General features: G+C 46.2%; 1 protein-coding gene across 1 annotated transcript in view; it reads right to left on the bottom strand.

Moving 5' to 3' along the window:
• Chsy1 (chondroitin sulfate synthase 1) overlaps positions 1 to 15,270 on the bottom strand; it is a 74,592-nt gene extending 59,322 nt beyond the window's left edge. Inside the window, exon 1 of the mRNA XM_059273236.1 lies at positions 14,954 to 15,270. Coding sequence (XP_059129219.1) covers positions 14,954 to 15,270 — 317 coding nt within the window. The remainder of the gene's footprint in view (positions 1 to 14,953) is intronic.
• Positions 15,271 to 15,986: the final 716 nt, after the last annotated feature.

The following is a 15,986-nucleotide window of genomic DNA, read 5'->3' on the forward strand; positions in this document are numbered from 1 at the left end:
CCCCATTGAGTATTACAAAGTCCAGATTCATTTTCAGAAGAACCCCAACTACAGGGAGGGTGAAGTCTTAAAGGATCACTAACTTTTAGTTACAACTGATAACTAAATTGCTAAGACAAGCTCTGGGTTGGCCAGTCAACTTTTGGATTTCATCAACTTCTACTGACAAGCTCCTCAGCTTGTAAGGATGGCTAAGTGGTAAAGACGGAAGCTGCCAAGTCTCATCACCAACCCAAGTTTGCTCCAGGGCCCATGTGGTTGAAAGAGAGAATCGAATCCTACAAGCTGTCCTCTGACCTCTACAAGCCCGCATACACACGCCCACATACTCCCACAAAGTAAACAACATGCAAATAAATAAATAAATAAATAAATAAATAAATAAATAAGTGACCACAACATCAAATTTTGCAGTCAACAAATCTTGCTGCCAAGCTCAAGTGCCAACCAGGACAGATGCAATGGTGAACTGAAGCACAGCTGGAATCGGGGCAGTCCCCAAGACAGATGCAATGGTGAACTGAAGCACAGCTGGAGTCAGGGCAGTCCCCAAGACAGATGCAATGGTGAACTGAAGCACAGCTGGAGTCGGGGTAGTCCCCAAGACAGACATTGTCAGGAGGGTCGCGCGCGTGTGTGCACACACACACTATCAGCATGAACATGTTCTGAAAGAAAGCCGCACACAGACAGAGGGGAGCCAGAACAGAAAATGCTTCCCGGAGTCAGGGTAAATGCCAGGATGCTAAGGCTGACCCGGGGTGAGAGCACAACAGTTTGCTATGTGGGAAGATGGAGGAAAACCTCAACTGAACTAGAGGTGGGATCCACCAGAGAAGGGGTCCTCTATGGGATGACAGCCCCAGAAGGCACCAAAGGGAACAGCGCAGGAAAAGAAGAAAAGGGAATCCCGGGTGCGGACTGGAATGGAAAGAAGCCGGAGGTGTAGTTTGTGTTTTAAAAGGCGCTGCTTCAGGCCAGACAGAAGATCAGTAATCAATGAAATGGAAACAAAGTGTCCAGTTACAAAGAACTAATTTAAGGTAATCATAATGTCCTTCCTGGTGCTTCAGGCTACTGCTGAGAACTTAAGTAATTTAGCTATAATCATTCATTTATATGGACTACTTCCCAGAAAAACATGACAGAGAACAAAGAAAATACAGGCTGAATATCCTTTATCTGGAGTTTTTCACATTCTAAAATATATGTTTAGATTCACCAGTCATGTATCCCCTGATTCAAACAGCCAAGTGCCCTGAGACCTGCCACTGGTAGAATTGAGCACTGCTCTCAAAGTCTCATATTTTAGAGCATTTTGAATTTCCCTATTAGAGTCGCTCAATTTGTAATAAATTTAATATTAAGAAAATCAAGACCTAGCATGGTGGTGCACATCTTTAATCTCAGCACTCTGGAGGCAGGGAGGTGGATTGCTGCAAGTTCAAGGTCAGCCTGATCTACACAGCTAATTTCCAGGCCAGTCAGGGCTATAGTGAGACCCTGTCAAATGTAGGACCGGGAGAAGACAATAAAACCCTGAACTACAAATACAGACTAGTGGTAGAGTGTTTGCTCAGGATGTGCAAGGCCAGAGGTTCAATTCCCAGTCTCGCTGTCTCTGTTCCCTCCAATCAGTTTCCAAGTTCTTCATAAATTTTAATTTACTTAACCAGTACAACTGTATTTCTACAGTGAAAAGATGACTTAGACCAACTACACCTACACAAATTTTTAATGGAGATTACTAGGAGAAAAGTATCATTAAAAAATATTTTAGGCCAGGTATAGTAGTACTCCCAGTGCTCAGAAGAGTGAGACAGGAGGACAGCAGGTTGGAGGTCAGTCTAGGCTACTTAGGGCAACTCTGCCAAAAAGAAAAAGAAAAAAAAAGTAGGGAAATTGGAATCGGAAGAGCTAGAGGAATGGCAGACATAACTTTCACACTTCTCTATAGTACAGGAGACTGGAAGTACCACACACGTAACACAGAAATCACCATCCTAACCACTTCTAAGTGCACAGGTAACAGTACTCAGCACTCAGTGCTGTGTGACCATCACCACCATCCAATTCTAGAACATTTTCCATCTTGCAAAACTGAAATTCTAAAATTGTTTTTAGAATTTTAAATGAGATACTTCAAAAACAAAAGACTACTTTTCATTTAGCTTCCTAATCAAGATGTAGGGAATAAAAATAACCAAACTGTCTCATTCAAATTGAGGAAAACATTCAATTGCATAAAACTTTCTATCAAATTCCTCTCAAAGAGTCCAAGGATTGAATATATACGGTTTTCTCCTATCTAGGTATCAACTATAAGGTCTGTCACCATTTCATTTACCAGCAGCAAATACTGCTAATCAAAAACTAGAAACCGCACCCTGTATCAGAGTCTGGAAAAGTGCATCTTAGAATGAGTGAGACACTGTAGTTAATGTTGTCCCAATGCCTGCGTACTGATATTAACACATCTGGATATTCTATGCCACTCAGCTCTTTAAGAAAGAATCATGAAATAAATGTCACAGAGAACTCTTACCACATTACTGATTCTACACCAGGTACTATATTTCAGTTTCACAAAGGATATGCTCTTTTAAATAAATTTTTTAAAAAAAATAGCGAGTTGAAAAAATAGCCCTGTAGTTAAGCACATTTGCTATCTTTCAGAGGATCAGGTCAGGCTCCCAGCACCACATAGAGCAGCTTACAACTGTTTATAACTCTAGTTCCAAGGGATCCTCTTCTAGCCTCCAACATACATGACAGAAAGAGAGAGAGAGAGAGAGAGAGAGAGAGAGAGAGAGAGAGAGAGAGAGGCAGACAGATAGACTCACATATACACATAAAATAAAAATAAATCTGTAAAAACAAAAACAAAACAAAACATACATTCATGGTAACACGTGGCTATAATCCCTCCTCAGGAGGCAGACGTAGGACAGGACCACTTCAGACCATGAGTTTGAGATCAGCCTGGGCAACACAGTAAGATCCCATTTCAAAAAGCAAAATGAAGCAAAAAGGGTAAAATAAACACAGGATAGATGAACAGTTAATGTAAGGAAAAGCCAACTCTATCCATAAAGGGACAAGTCCTTTGGCACATGCACACAGAGTGTATGATAATCTACAGGTACTCTTGTGATGTGATCATGTCTGTACAAGGTCCTTTTAAGCCAAGGAGCCCTGATTCTGCTCTCCTCACACACTAACGTTTGGGCTTCCTTGTTTTCTTTCAGTCACACTAATTCCTTGAAAATGTAAATAATCACAATGTTTGGCACATAACAGAAGTCAGTGAACACATGGAATGAGAACTGCCCCCTCCTATACAGCGAGTGGCTTACAGATGCTGTGTGTTGTGTTTGCCAAAGGACAAAAATCACTTCCAGATGAGCTTCACATAACTGTCCATCAGCCCAGCCATATCCCTACAATTCGCACAAGAAGAAAATCAATTTACTCAAAGCACAAACAAGAAAACAATTATTCAGAGGGAAAAGTCAGAGGCCCCGTGTGCTGAAACACAAATGTAACTCAAAGCTAAATAATGTGCATCATTTATGACGGAATGTAAAAGGACAGTGACTGAAAGCAACTTAACTGCCTATCAGTATTAGTAAGTCGTGTGCCTTGCACTAAAATGAGATGACTAAACAACTTAAGTGCCTATCAGTATTAGTAAGTCGTGTGCCTTGCACTAAAATGAGATGACTAAACAGACCAAGTTCAAAGGAATACTAGAGCAACCAGCCCCAGAAGCCATGAAAATAGTGGAGCCAGGGTTATGTTACTGGGGAGACGCAGCACTATTAAGGAGACAGGCACTCACTCTGTGGTGCTTGGGCTCTAAAGCACACTGCTGAGATGAGTCCTGACTCCACTTTCAGCACTGCCTGAGGGTGACTTCCTAGAGAAGGCGGAAGCTTGCACATAAAACAAGGTAGTGAAAGAAGTAAGAGACAGGAGAGTATGGGCTGAGCATGGACCAGTCAGATTTAAGACTGCACTGTAGTGATGGCAGTATGGAAAGGAATTCTCACATTTCTGGCTAAAAACCTAAAGCCTCAAGCCATGTACTGCATTAGAATTGTGTTTACCTCTCAATTTCAAACATTGTTTCAGGTAGAATTCTAATAAGAATGTAAATTTTATTTACTTAAAACACTAGGCTCTTTCATATTAGACTGAAGATGGAAATTCATTTCTGCCTGGCGCAGTTTCTCAGTGCCCCAGGCAGAATGCATGCAGAACATACTGGTAACACAGCCATCACGGATGCAATTAATGTCTCAACTGTGACTTGAAATGGTGTAATTTGTCCAAGAAGAGAAAGCAATTAATTTTAAAAAGAGACAATCCAACCTCAAGCCCTCCTTAAAAGCTCCTCTGCGTTTTCAGTAGCCCCACCCAATTATTATCCAGTCCTTTTTAGGTAACCCAGGGCAGGCCTCATGTTGTCTTTTCTATTCTAATTGAAGGGTGGTTTGAGGAAAACCATCTTATGAATTCTTTGCAAACCCTCCAATCTTAAGAAATTATGATCTTTTCAATTAGGGTTCCACAGAGTGAATGTATTCTGGAACATAACTCATTTCACTATCCTGGGGGGGGGGGGGAGGAGGGGAAGACATTCATAATTTCAAATTGAAGGCAATGCTGCTGAGCAAGCAAGCCTGCCCTCCTGTGATCAAAACAGGTCAAGTTCCAGAATTTTCATAAGCAAATGTCTACTTGGCTATCAACACATTTGCTGCCTGGAGCTCTCAATGGAAATGACAGAACATTTGCAAAGGTCCTTGCCAGAAAGCTCCATTTTCAATGGACTGATACCCAACTCTTCTACAGCCCAGATAAGACAGCTGAAACTCGAGAGTGCCAAGGAAACCTTCTATTTCCCCAAGTTTCTAAAAGCTATCTCCTGGACCACATTAAAGCGCAACTAAGAAGTGCAGCTGGACAGCTGGACAGCTGGACAGCTGGCGGCTTGGCCAAAGAACGCCTGTGTTGAGTTAGGGCTTTGTATCCGTCTCCACTGCTACTCCATCTCACTGTAAGAAGAACTGCACCTACAATACAGACATTGTCCTGGGTAAGCATCCATAGCGTATGCCTAAGTTTACAAAGCAGGCAACGAGGGCTAAGAATGGAGCAAGTGATAGAGTGTATGCCTGGAAGTGCAAGGGCCTGACTCTATTCCCTACACACACACAGTAAAAAGGCAGGGAAGACTATACATATATATCCTGGCTTACTAAATACACAAAATGATGTACAACTTGACCCTAAAGTATTCACAGTGGTTGTTTCTAAATGGGTAATTAGAAAATATTTAATTTGGGGCTAGAGAGATGGCTCAGCAGTAAAGAACACTGGCCCCTCTTCTGGCTTCCTTGGCACTAGGCACGCATGTGGTACACAGACATGCACTGAGGCAAAACACCCACACACATAAAATAAAGTCTTACCAACATGGCTGTCTAAACATGACCCGAATAAGGACAACAACAGCCATGTTAACATGAACTGGGGGGGATGGTGGGAGGGGGTGGGTGGGTATTTCAACCCTACACAAATAACTACAGGCAATTGAGGGATGTTGAGAGCAGCAGTAATTTGTCTTCCCCAGGGAAGAGCAAACCAACTAGTTACCCAATACCAAATGGTCAGCCCTAAAAACATGTACATACAAGTAACATTATACAGGCTGAGCAAGCTGTAGTTATGTATTTAGGAACACACACAAGCATGCACGCACACACGTTAACAACAATTTAAAGAAAAAAGAGGCTATGAATTTGAAAGAGATGGGGCATACATGAGGTCTAGAGAGAGAAAGGGGGAAAGGATATAGTTATAATCTCAAAAAATGTTTAAATTGCTAAAAAAGTAAAAAAAAATCTTGAAAAGAAAAGATTACTTTTATTTTCTACACCTTCTACAATAGAGATGTATCTTTAGAACCAAGAAAAAATTCCCCAGGGGAAGCTTTGTGTAACAACAAAAAAAAGAAATACACAACAGTTTATTTTGTAATAACCTTATCCAAGAGGCAAATCAAAGAAAAGTGGCATAAGACTGAGTTCCTCCTTTAGTTTCTAAAGTTTAATAGTTATGCAAATTTTTGTAATTAAAAAGTGGGGAGACTTTCTATTCCACAAACTCACTCTTAAGCATGTTGCCTGCTGGTTACAGAGTGCTAAGTCTGAAAGGCTAAAATCACCCCAGATACTGCGCCTCAGTCTTGTTGCTAAGTGGCTGGGGTCTAAGGAGGAGGACAGAATGTCTTGTAGAATTGATGGACACTAGCTAGTAAATGTATATAATCCTTTCTGCTACAGAACTGAAGATCAAGTAACCAAAATGCATGCATGAGGAGAAAATGAGCAAGAGAACAACAGGAAAGAGAGAGAAGAGGAGGTAACCCAGAGCAAAGCAAGGGCAAAATCTTGGTGAACGAAGGGGCTCTCCTTGTTCTGTGCCAGGGCAAACTGGGACAGCCGGAGCACTCCTAAGAGGTGCCCCTCAAACTGGAGCAAACTCCTGTTCAGACCTGAGACCACCGAGTCACCCAGGTGTGCTAACAGTGGCCCACTTTCACCTACAAGCTGTCTAGGAGGAAAAAAAGAAGTCATGAAACTGCCCTATTGCTGAGGGCTAAGTGTAAAAACTATGTCAAACACTAAGTGCTAGGAGAAAATCCTCCTCCAGGCCCACTACTGAAGAAGGCGGGGAAAGCATCTCTGTGGGAAGCACAGTCTGAGGAGGCAACAGTCTTAATCAGTCCTCTCAGAGAGGGTATAGTATAGGAGGAAGATGCTGTTCTCCGCTGTCAGTCTGAGCATCAGAGCGACCTGTGAAGACTCAGCTGTCTCTCAAGGCAGAGGACATCGATAATTGATTGACCAAAGCTGGTTCTATCTCAGTACTAGGAACTCTACTTTAAATGTCCTTAGTACCTCTGTAAGTACATGGTTTCCGGGCATATGGTTTCCTCTTTTGAAGTCAACCGACTTACTGTCCTTAAGACATGAGTAATCTCAAACTATTACAGAAATAAGTGAAAAATATAACAGAGAAGAGTGAGGAAATTATTTCTAAAGGCTAAATTATAGTCTTTACTGCTGATCCTTAAACATAGATTTGCTGGGAAAGCAAGTATAAAAGAGTATTTTTGCTGGGCAAAGCGATGCACACCTTACAATCCAAGCACTTGGGAGGTTGAGGCAGGAAGATAACCAGTTTGGCTGTATTATATACCAAAATCTTGTCCGAAAAAGGGGCAGAGGGTGGGGGGAACACCTGCTCAATTGAACTGCTGCCAGGGTGGATTACAACTTCCTACCTCAACAGTAGTCCAGAAGGCACTTCCAACTATTAGGCACTAAGAGGAGCCAGTCCTGGGCCCAGGTTCACAACCAACAATGAGGACACTTACCAAGAGACCACAACACACCTTTTTTGAAACCTAAGAATGAAAATGCAGAGCATAAATGACAAACAGTGCATTGTAGCCTCCTGTAGGCTCCAGCTGAGCACCACAAACCCTCTGAACAACTTCTGTACTGCTGCTTTATACTTCAAGTTCATGTGTTTCCCTGAGCTATAGTTCTCATTAGTCCCCAATAAGTGTCTTTGCTGGGGGTAGGGGGAGTATACATAAACAAAATGTAAGTTTTCAAATCTTAGGGGAAAAGTTTGATCAGAAGTCATGGGAATAATAAAACCATTCTGGGCTTACTCTTGTAGATCAGTGTCCTGGTGCTGTGGGGTGCGACCTGGAATCAGCCTGTTTATCAACTGCTACCAGCTACCCTTGAGTCAACAATCACGGGCTGCTCTGCAGCCACTCACTCTTACCAAGTGGAGGACTCTGAAGTATGGCTACCCACAGGAAACTCAGGCCAGTAAGGACCCACAGCTAATGAATACGAGCCAAGCAGAACAAACAGGTGCCACTCTGCAGCCTCTGCGGCCAGCCTATCACCTCACCCACACCTGCTTCCTGGTTATCGCCAGTTCTTTCACAGTGGGGACAGGAGCACTGATAAGCCCAAGGAAACAGTCCACTCAGATAAGGAGGGCAGCCTTGCACACGCTTCAACCACTTCCACCTGCCCTTTGTCTGCCTGGCTTGGCAATGTAAAAACTCCTTCAGCTTATGACTGGGTTTAACTCTAAGGCAAGCCCTCCTGTCTGGACCTGCTTACCATCCCGATCCTGCACACACACCTACCTGTGGCCATTACCATCAGAAACAAACTTAACAAAGCCTCCCTCCGGATAGCAAGGCCATCGGCTGGACTTCCAACACAGATCCTGTCAAGCTACTCTCATGCTGAAATACCGCTGCTGGCTCTGCAAAACTCAAGTTCCTGAGTCTGGTACACGTCAGGTTCAAAGGACTCCAATTCCCCAATCTCCAAAAGGTAGTCCAAATACTCAGAAATGGGCTCAGCCTGGACTACAGGAGGATTTCTGGTGGTTAGATAAAAGCCAGTATTCCCCGGGAGTTCCCCTCTACCAGAAGGAGCAATTTCCCTTCCTCTGGCAGAAGAACAAATGGCTGCCAGTAATGACTGTCAGCATATCAAAGCTCACGCTGGCCTCCAGTCTCCTTCAGTATCACAAGTCCCTGTTACACATTTCAAAGTCCAGGCTAGCATCCTAGCTCCTCTCCCCTCCTTCTTGTCCTAAACTCCCTCCAGCTCACAGGCTTCCCTCCCCCAGCTACTGATTCTCTATAACCCTGCTAGTCTCATAGCACCCTCCCCAACTGCCTCTCTGACTGTGTTTTCTATATTTTCTATCCCCTCTCTTGCCATAGTCCTGGCCAGGTCCAGTCTTGCTGGCCATGTTCAGTCTACTCCTTTCTCTCTGTGCTCTGGACTCTTCCGGAGGCCTCTGGCTGCTCTCTCTCCTATCTACACTAAAAACCTTCCCCTTAACTATACCACTCTACAACATGCAGGTGCCTTTTCTCAGCCTGGCCCTCGGTGTTCTTGCCATCATTGCCCAGGGCTCACAGTCCAGCTCCAAGGAACTATCCTTCCTCATTACCCACCATTACCATTTCCTGCTACTTCATGACTTAGAAAACTTGCTATCGTCTCTGTTTCAAAACTCTACTCATCCTTCAAGGCTCAGAAGGGAAGAAAGGGCTGGAGTGGGAGTGAGAACGCCCTTGATCCTTCTTTTGGCACCAAGTGTGAGCCCTTCTGCACACTTTCCAACAGGTACCTTGTGAGCCCTTGTCAATCAACACTGTCTTCATTTCTTCAACTAGACTAGGCTCTGGAGGGCTTGAAGCCCAGTATTAGTGATCTTTCAATAATTAACAACTTAAAAAAAGTTGGACAGCAAAAAGTCAGACTGCCAGTGGAACAAGAACACGTGTCATTTTCTGCTGACAATCACATAATCCTCACACAAAACCTTCCAACCACGAGAGAGAAAACTACACTCAGATCAGGATCACATCTCTCAGCAGCCTTTTTCTACGAGTAATTCATAACTTGAAATTAGTTATGCTCCAAAGTACACTTAAAAGTTGATTATTTGGATTTTACATGTAAACACCTTCCATATTAGTATTTGCCAAACAGAACTGCGTGGAATAGGGCAACTGAACTGTTTCAAGATAAACACAGTTTACTCAGCCCAAGAAGTGAGGAAATTACTAAGATATATTAGGAAGAAGCAGCTCATTAAGGCTGGCAAGAGGAACAGTCTGCCTAGTTTCAAAGCATTAGGAAGGGTCATTAACTGACAAAGTTATCTTGAGTAAGAGTCCTGTATCTAAAGCTAGTGTGTCTCTTCCCACACTCATCTGCACACTAATGCTAATTACCCCTACACAACAATCACATCTTCGAAGGATGGAAAAAAGAAACCAAGAGACGACTGTTTCCCATCTTTAGGACAGGGTCAGTAAGATCCAAATAACTGTGATATGTTATGTTAGCTCAGTGCTGTTTCACCTCGTGTGTGTGTGTGTGTGTGTGTGTGTGTGTGTGTGTGTGTGTGCGCGCGCGCGCGCGTGCTTGTGTGAAACAGGCATCGTCTTCAAGAATGCTGTCTGCTTCTGAAACAGTCTCACTGGCCTGGAACTTAAAAGTTAGGCTAAGCTGGCAGTCCAGTAAGCCCCAGAAATCCTATACAGTCCTCTCCCTGTACCTGAGTCCCAGACTCGAACTCAGGGCCTTGTACCTTGCAAGCACTTTCCTGACCAGGCTTACTCCGCCCAGCTGAAGCTCAGTGTCCTGAGCATTAAAAACAGATGGGGGGTGGGGGAGAGAGGTGGGGAGAAGAGCTGGGTATGCCAGCAAACATGCCTGTGATCTCAGGACTCAAGAGGCTCAGGCAGGAAAACTCCAAAATTATCCCTAGCTACTTAGCAAGATACTTTTTAAAGACTTTAAACTGGATGAGCACAGGTTCCTTGGAGGCTGGAGCTGAAGCAGTTACAAGCCACCGGATGCGGCTTAGGCTGTCTTTTCCTTCTCAGGGCAGAGCAGAAAAATAAAGGTTTCCTTTAAGAACATCCTCAGGGGACTGGCTGTAATCCTAGCTACCTGGAAGCTAAAGCAAGCTCAAGGTCAACCTGGACAAGGGAGTGAGGCCCCGTCTCACTTGAAAACTCAAAGGGGCTGTGAGTGACTTTGAACTTAAGGAGGAAAATCAAAAATCAGGACCAGGTTATAGTGACTTTTGCTTGCAATACCAGAACTCAGGAGGCTGAAGGACAGGAGGATCACTAGTAATTCAGGGCCAGCCTGAACTACAACGTGAGTCTCAAAAAAACAAAACAAATCAATAAAAATGGGGCTGGAGAGCTGACTCAGTGGGTAAGAGCACTGGCTGCTCTTCCAGAGGACCCAGGTTTGGTTCCCAGCACCCATACAGTAGCTCACAACCATCTGTAACTCCAGTCTCTGGGGATCTGAGGCCCTCTTCTGGCCCCCTTGGAAACCAGGCACACACACATGGTACACAGACATACATGTAGGCAAAACACCCACACAAGTTAAAAAAAAAAAAAAAAAACAGTAAAGGAAAAGACAGGTCGAATTATTTGAACATTTAGCTTCCATATGTTTAAAAAAAAAAAATAAGAAAAAACACAAAAATTGAAGAAAATATTTAACACAGTAACTCCAGACATCCAATCAACCTGTTGATAATTAGCACAACAAATTACTACATATACTACATATGAATCATATTTTGAAGTAAAAATAGACAACTTTGCAGATGAGTCTATGTGAATTATTTTCTATATTTATTTACAGAATCTCAGCTACCCATCTCCCTTTCTGCTCAAAGCCTCAAGTGGCTTTTCCATTCGCTTGGAATACAATTCCATGAGTCTGAACAATCAGACCCAGCTCCTTCTTTTATGGCTTTCTTGGGGTTCCTTTCCAAGCTGGCTTCTGCCTCTCAGCATCTAGCTTTCCCTTTGCCAATGTGTCTATCAGTAACAGTCACACAACAGTCTTTCACTACCTGACCCCATGGCCCCTTTCTCTAAAGCCTCTCAACCACCTAATACAGACAGGACACCACCCTGCCCAGATGTTCTATTTTCTCTGCTGTGCTCATCACTAGCCCAGACCCTTTTTAGAGCCTGTCCCTTAGAACTAGCAGAATAAAGATCTGTCTTGCTGTGCCCTCAGACTCAGGTTTTGGATCCACAAGGGCCATGCAGACCATCTGCTTTACAAAGTACCTAAGTGCACCTAAATGTTTTAATGAGTCAGGATCACTCCTGTGAGCAGAACAGCTAGGCAGACACCAGATCAACCAAAGTTGGCTCCAGCTGGTCTCTCTATCTGCTACACTTTGAGTTTCATTTTGCCTACTTTCAAAAATGTTTCGTGTCTGCTATAAGCTATCATTGCCCGGCTCTCTCTCTGTATGTACAGCAGACCTATAAACTGAGAGTATCTACTAATGGGGCTCTTCTACAGTCAGAGCAATACACTGAAGTAACTACAGTGCAGACAAGCATACCTTCCTGGATTTTTCTAGGGCTTCTTAGCTCCCTCCTGGATCTCAATCCTCGGAAGGAAAAAGTTGCTAGTTACTAGTCCCAAAGCATAAATTCGGACATTTTCAATATCTTATATCACAATGCCCTCTTACTGAAAATGTTAGCATCTCCTTCATCTATAAGATAAGCAGTAGTTTCGTTAAATTGGAGGCAGAGGGGGATGATGAGGACAACAATCTGAAGGAGCTTTTGTTTGGTTTTTAAAGACAAAGTCTCATGTCGTCAGGCTGGCCTTGAACTTCTAATCTGCCTGCCTCCACCTCATCAATGCTGGAGTCTTTCCTAAGAATAAGCCAGGTGTGGTGGCACATGCCCGAAATTCCTAGCACTAGAAGGCTGGAAGGTTCAGTTTAATCTAGTCTGGTCTACACAGAAAAACAAACGAAAATTCACTTTTTAGGAGAAACATAACACTGAGCACACCCACTTCCAAACTCAGGTTCCACCTTGTGCCCCAAGATTCAAGAATCAAGCTATTTTCACACAGTACTTACTATACATGGATGTTCCAACTTAAGAGCTCAGTGTGGACTTCTGGCCCAGGCTGCAAAGAACAGTAAAACTGTAATAATAACTTACAACCCAATAACCTCTCTCTCAATTCAGGCCTTTCCTGAAAGCTCCCTAAGGCTAGTCAATCTAACTACAGGGCTGAGAGGCAGAGGCCCTGACCTGTGCTCCTCTTTCTTCAGAACACAGATAAAGAGTAAGTCAGAACAGGGAAGAAATGACTGGTGGATGCAGTGTTTCCTGGAAACGACTCTTCCTTTGTTAGAGGAAGAAACCAAGAGAAAGCATTTCTACTTCCCCACTGCCTAAAAGCAAACAGACAAAGAGAACATCTTAACATTAAAGAAAGGAGGCAAAGGACCACATACACTGCACTTTGTGATGGGCTTTGGGAGACCACAGCCAATCACAAAACAGTAGTACTAGTGTACACTACATCTCCTGGGTACCGCTGGCATGATGATCCCTACTGATTTGTGTACACTGACTTCATAAGCACGAAATGTATGAGGGGCAGTTAGGAGTCAGATAATCTATCTGAACAAACTACTCTGGTAATTGTCTCCAGAGTTTTGATTTCATGTGACCTGTCACTAATTGGCAGTTTATTTTCAAAACCATAAGTCAAACAATTTAGTGGGTTCTTCCTCAATTTAATTGTATTACTGGAAGGACATGTATTTATCTACTGGGTGTATGTTGTGCGGGAGGGCCAACGCAGCTGATGGCCCAGGTGTCCAAGTCAAGAAGACCATTTTGGGAAGGTGGTTCTCTCCATCTATCATGTGGGATCTTCCTGGGGACCAAACTCAGGTTGTGAGGTTTATCAGCAATTTCCTTTACCTACTGAGCCTTCCGAGGGGGAGTGGAGGTGGGGAGTGGGGTGTCCTTTCTTTTTTTCTTTTTTCTTTTTTTTTAAGGCAGGGTCTCACGGTTGGTCACATCTGGCCTGGAACACTTTACATAGACCAGGCTGACCTGGAACTCACAGAGATCCACCCCCTCTGCCTTCTAAGTGCTGAAATTAAAGACCTGTGCTACCACATCTGCCCTCAACTTCTGGTGAAGATATTAAACCACAGGACATCTGGGAGTGAACTTTGACCTACTGGTCCTTACACTGCTCTGTTAGTCCACACAGCCAGCCAGCCACCTGCACTCTAAGCTTCCCTGGCCACTCAGAACCTTTCTTGGCAGAACACAGCCTCTTGACTTGAGCGGTAGGAACTGGTGGTCAAGCCATTCAAAGGCAGTCTCTGGTCACTCTCCAGCGCCTTTTCACCTTTTCCCTCAATCCCTCACTTGGCTTAAAGACCGGGAGAGATCCGGCTATGCTTGTTCCCTTACACCGTCTGCTGCCTGAAAACTTAGACCAGAAACTGAACTTAAAAACCAAAGTTACAGAAGTACCGGTTATAAATTTAAAACCAACAGCAACTAGTGCAGCCTTGCTCAAAACGTTTGGCTCCAGAACATCTGTGCTCTGAAACCCTTCCTGTCACTGATTCTGTGCCTGGGGGAACTCCACTTCACCCATACAGTAAAGGTTTCTGTACTTCAAACACACACACAAAATCCCACCAGATCCCTTCGCTCCAGTCTACACCCTTCTTCTATTTCAGGTTCGCTCCAGTGCAGACGCATTTCTAACCATGCCCTCCATTCCCAAAGCATCTCCTTTCTAAAGGCTCCTTTTGGCTAATCCCTTTGTTAATCCTGAACACGATCGATCGCAGCCACTTCTATGACTCATTTGGCTTACTAGGGCCCAGCTCCTTCCGACCATGCACACACCTCTGTGACGGAGCGAGGGATCACCAGAATGTGGTCTTGCCTTGACTGAATCTATCGAGTATGCCGTTTTTTCCTCAAGATTCGTTCTCTCTACTTAAAGAACCAGAGTGGGCACTCTCACTAAAAGGAGAGACTCTGAAAACCTTAAAGCGTGGCATGGAAGCCTCCTAGCCAGGTTCATTTAGGCAGGCTCTCCCTTTGCAAGGACAAAGTGCCTATTTTAGACTCAAATTATAACCTCTGCCTCCGCTATCGCAGGTACAACGTTCTGAATTTTTCCCATCACATTATGGGAGAGACTCGTTCCTTTTAACAAAGAAGTCTTGGACATAGAAAGCTTATGCGTCTTGCAGGGGATCAGGGTGAGAGGCACACCCTGAGAAGCCAGCCTACTACTCCATCTAATCCCAAAGCCTTGTCCTTGAGCGTAGCTCTCCTCTAACCCCGGCTGCCTGTGCCTGGAGTCGCCGGCACCTTCCACGGCAGCCTCGGGAGAACCCTCAGGCCGGCCGCCCGCCCGCCCGCCGAGGATGCTGGATGATGATGCCGGATGATGCCGGAGATGGTGTCCACGAAAAAGGGGCTCACCTGTAGGCGGCCACGGCGCGGGTCTGCAGGTATTTCTGGGCGGTCATGACTCCCACGAAGAGAAAGTTCCTGTCACGCGGGACGCCCTCCGCGGCCGAGCTGTGCGGCCAGAGCTGCGCCCCGCGCGCATCGCCCCGCGCCCCGCCGGGCTGCGACGCCGACTGCCCGGGCCGGCATCCCTCGGGACTGGGGCGCCGCCGCGGGCCCACACGCTTCAGCTCCGAGGCGCGGGGCAGGACGAGCCGCGAGGCCAGCACGAAGCCCAGCACGAGCCCGAGCAGCATGCTGAGCCAGGCGCGCCGGCCGCGCGCGGCCATGCCCGCGCCCCTCCGCCCGCCGGGCCGCTGTCCCCGCCGCAGGCTCCGCGCGCCCTCAGTCCGCCGCCCCCGCCCGCGGAGGCCAGCCCGTCCTAGCGCCACCAGGCCCGGCCCGGGCAGCGCCGAGGCCGCCGCGGGCCCGCCGCGCCCATCGCGGCTCCCGAGCCGCCCGCAGGCCCCGCGCCGGCGCTTTGTTCCGCGCGCCCGCCCGCACCGCCGCGGCCTGCGCCTTTAAGAGGGGACCATGCCCCGCGCGCGCGGCCGGCGACTCCGGCGCGAGGCGACGGCGGCGGCGGCGGCGGCGGCGGCTCCTCCGGCTCGCGTCCCCCGGCTGGCTCGGCTCGGCTCGCGCTGCGCCCGCCCTCTCGGTGCCCTGCGCCGCCACTGCAGCTGCACATCCTCCGGCTTAGCGCGCCATTGCAAAGGAGCCCCTCACGTCACGCACCGCGCGTTATGAAGCGGCCCGCCGGCGGCGTGCCGTGGTCCCTCTCGGGATCCGTCCGCGCCTCGTGATTGGCGCAAAAGTGAATGGGGGGCAGTTCACGTGGCCAAAGTTTAACCGAGAAAAAAAAAAAAAAAAAAAGGCGTCCGCCCCGCAGTCTGCCGCCGGGCTGGAGGGGCGTGGGTCGGCACCGACGGGAGCGGTGCGGGCGGGACTCCAGCCCCGGCTGACCCGTTACCCGCGGCCACACCCCCGTCGCCCGCGCCCAGAGCCT

Source organism: Peromyscus eremicus, chromosome 1, assembly GCF_949786415.1.
Source record: "Peromyscus eremicus chromosome 1, PerEre_H2_v1, whole genome shotgun sequence".
In the NCBI taxonomy this organism is placed as follows: domain Eukaryota; kingdom Metazoa; phylum Chordata; class Mammalia; order Rodentia; family Cricetidae; genus Peromyscus; species Peromyscus eremicus.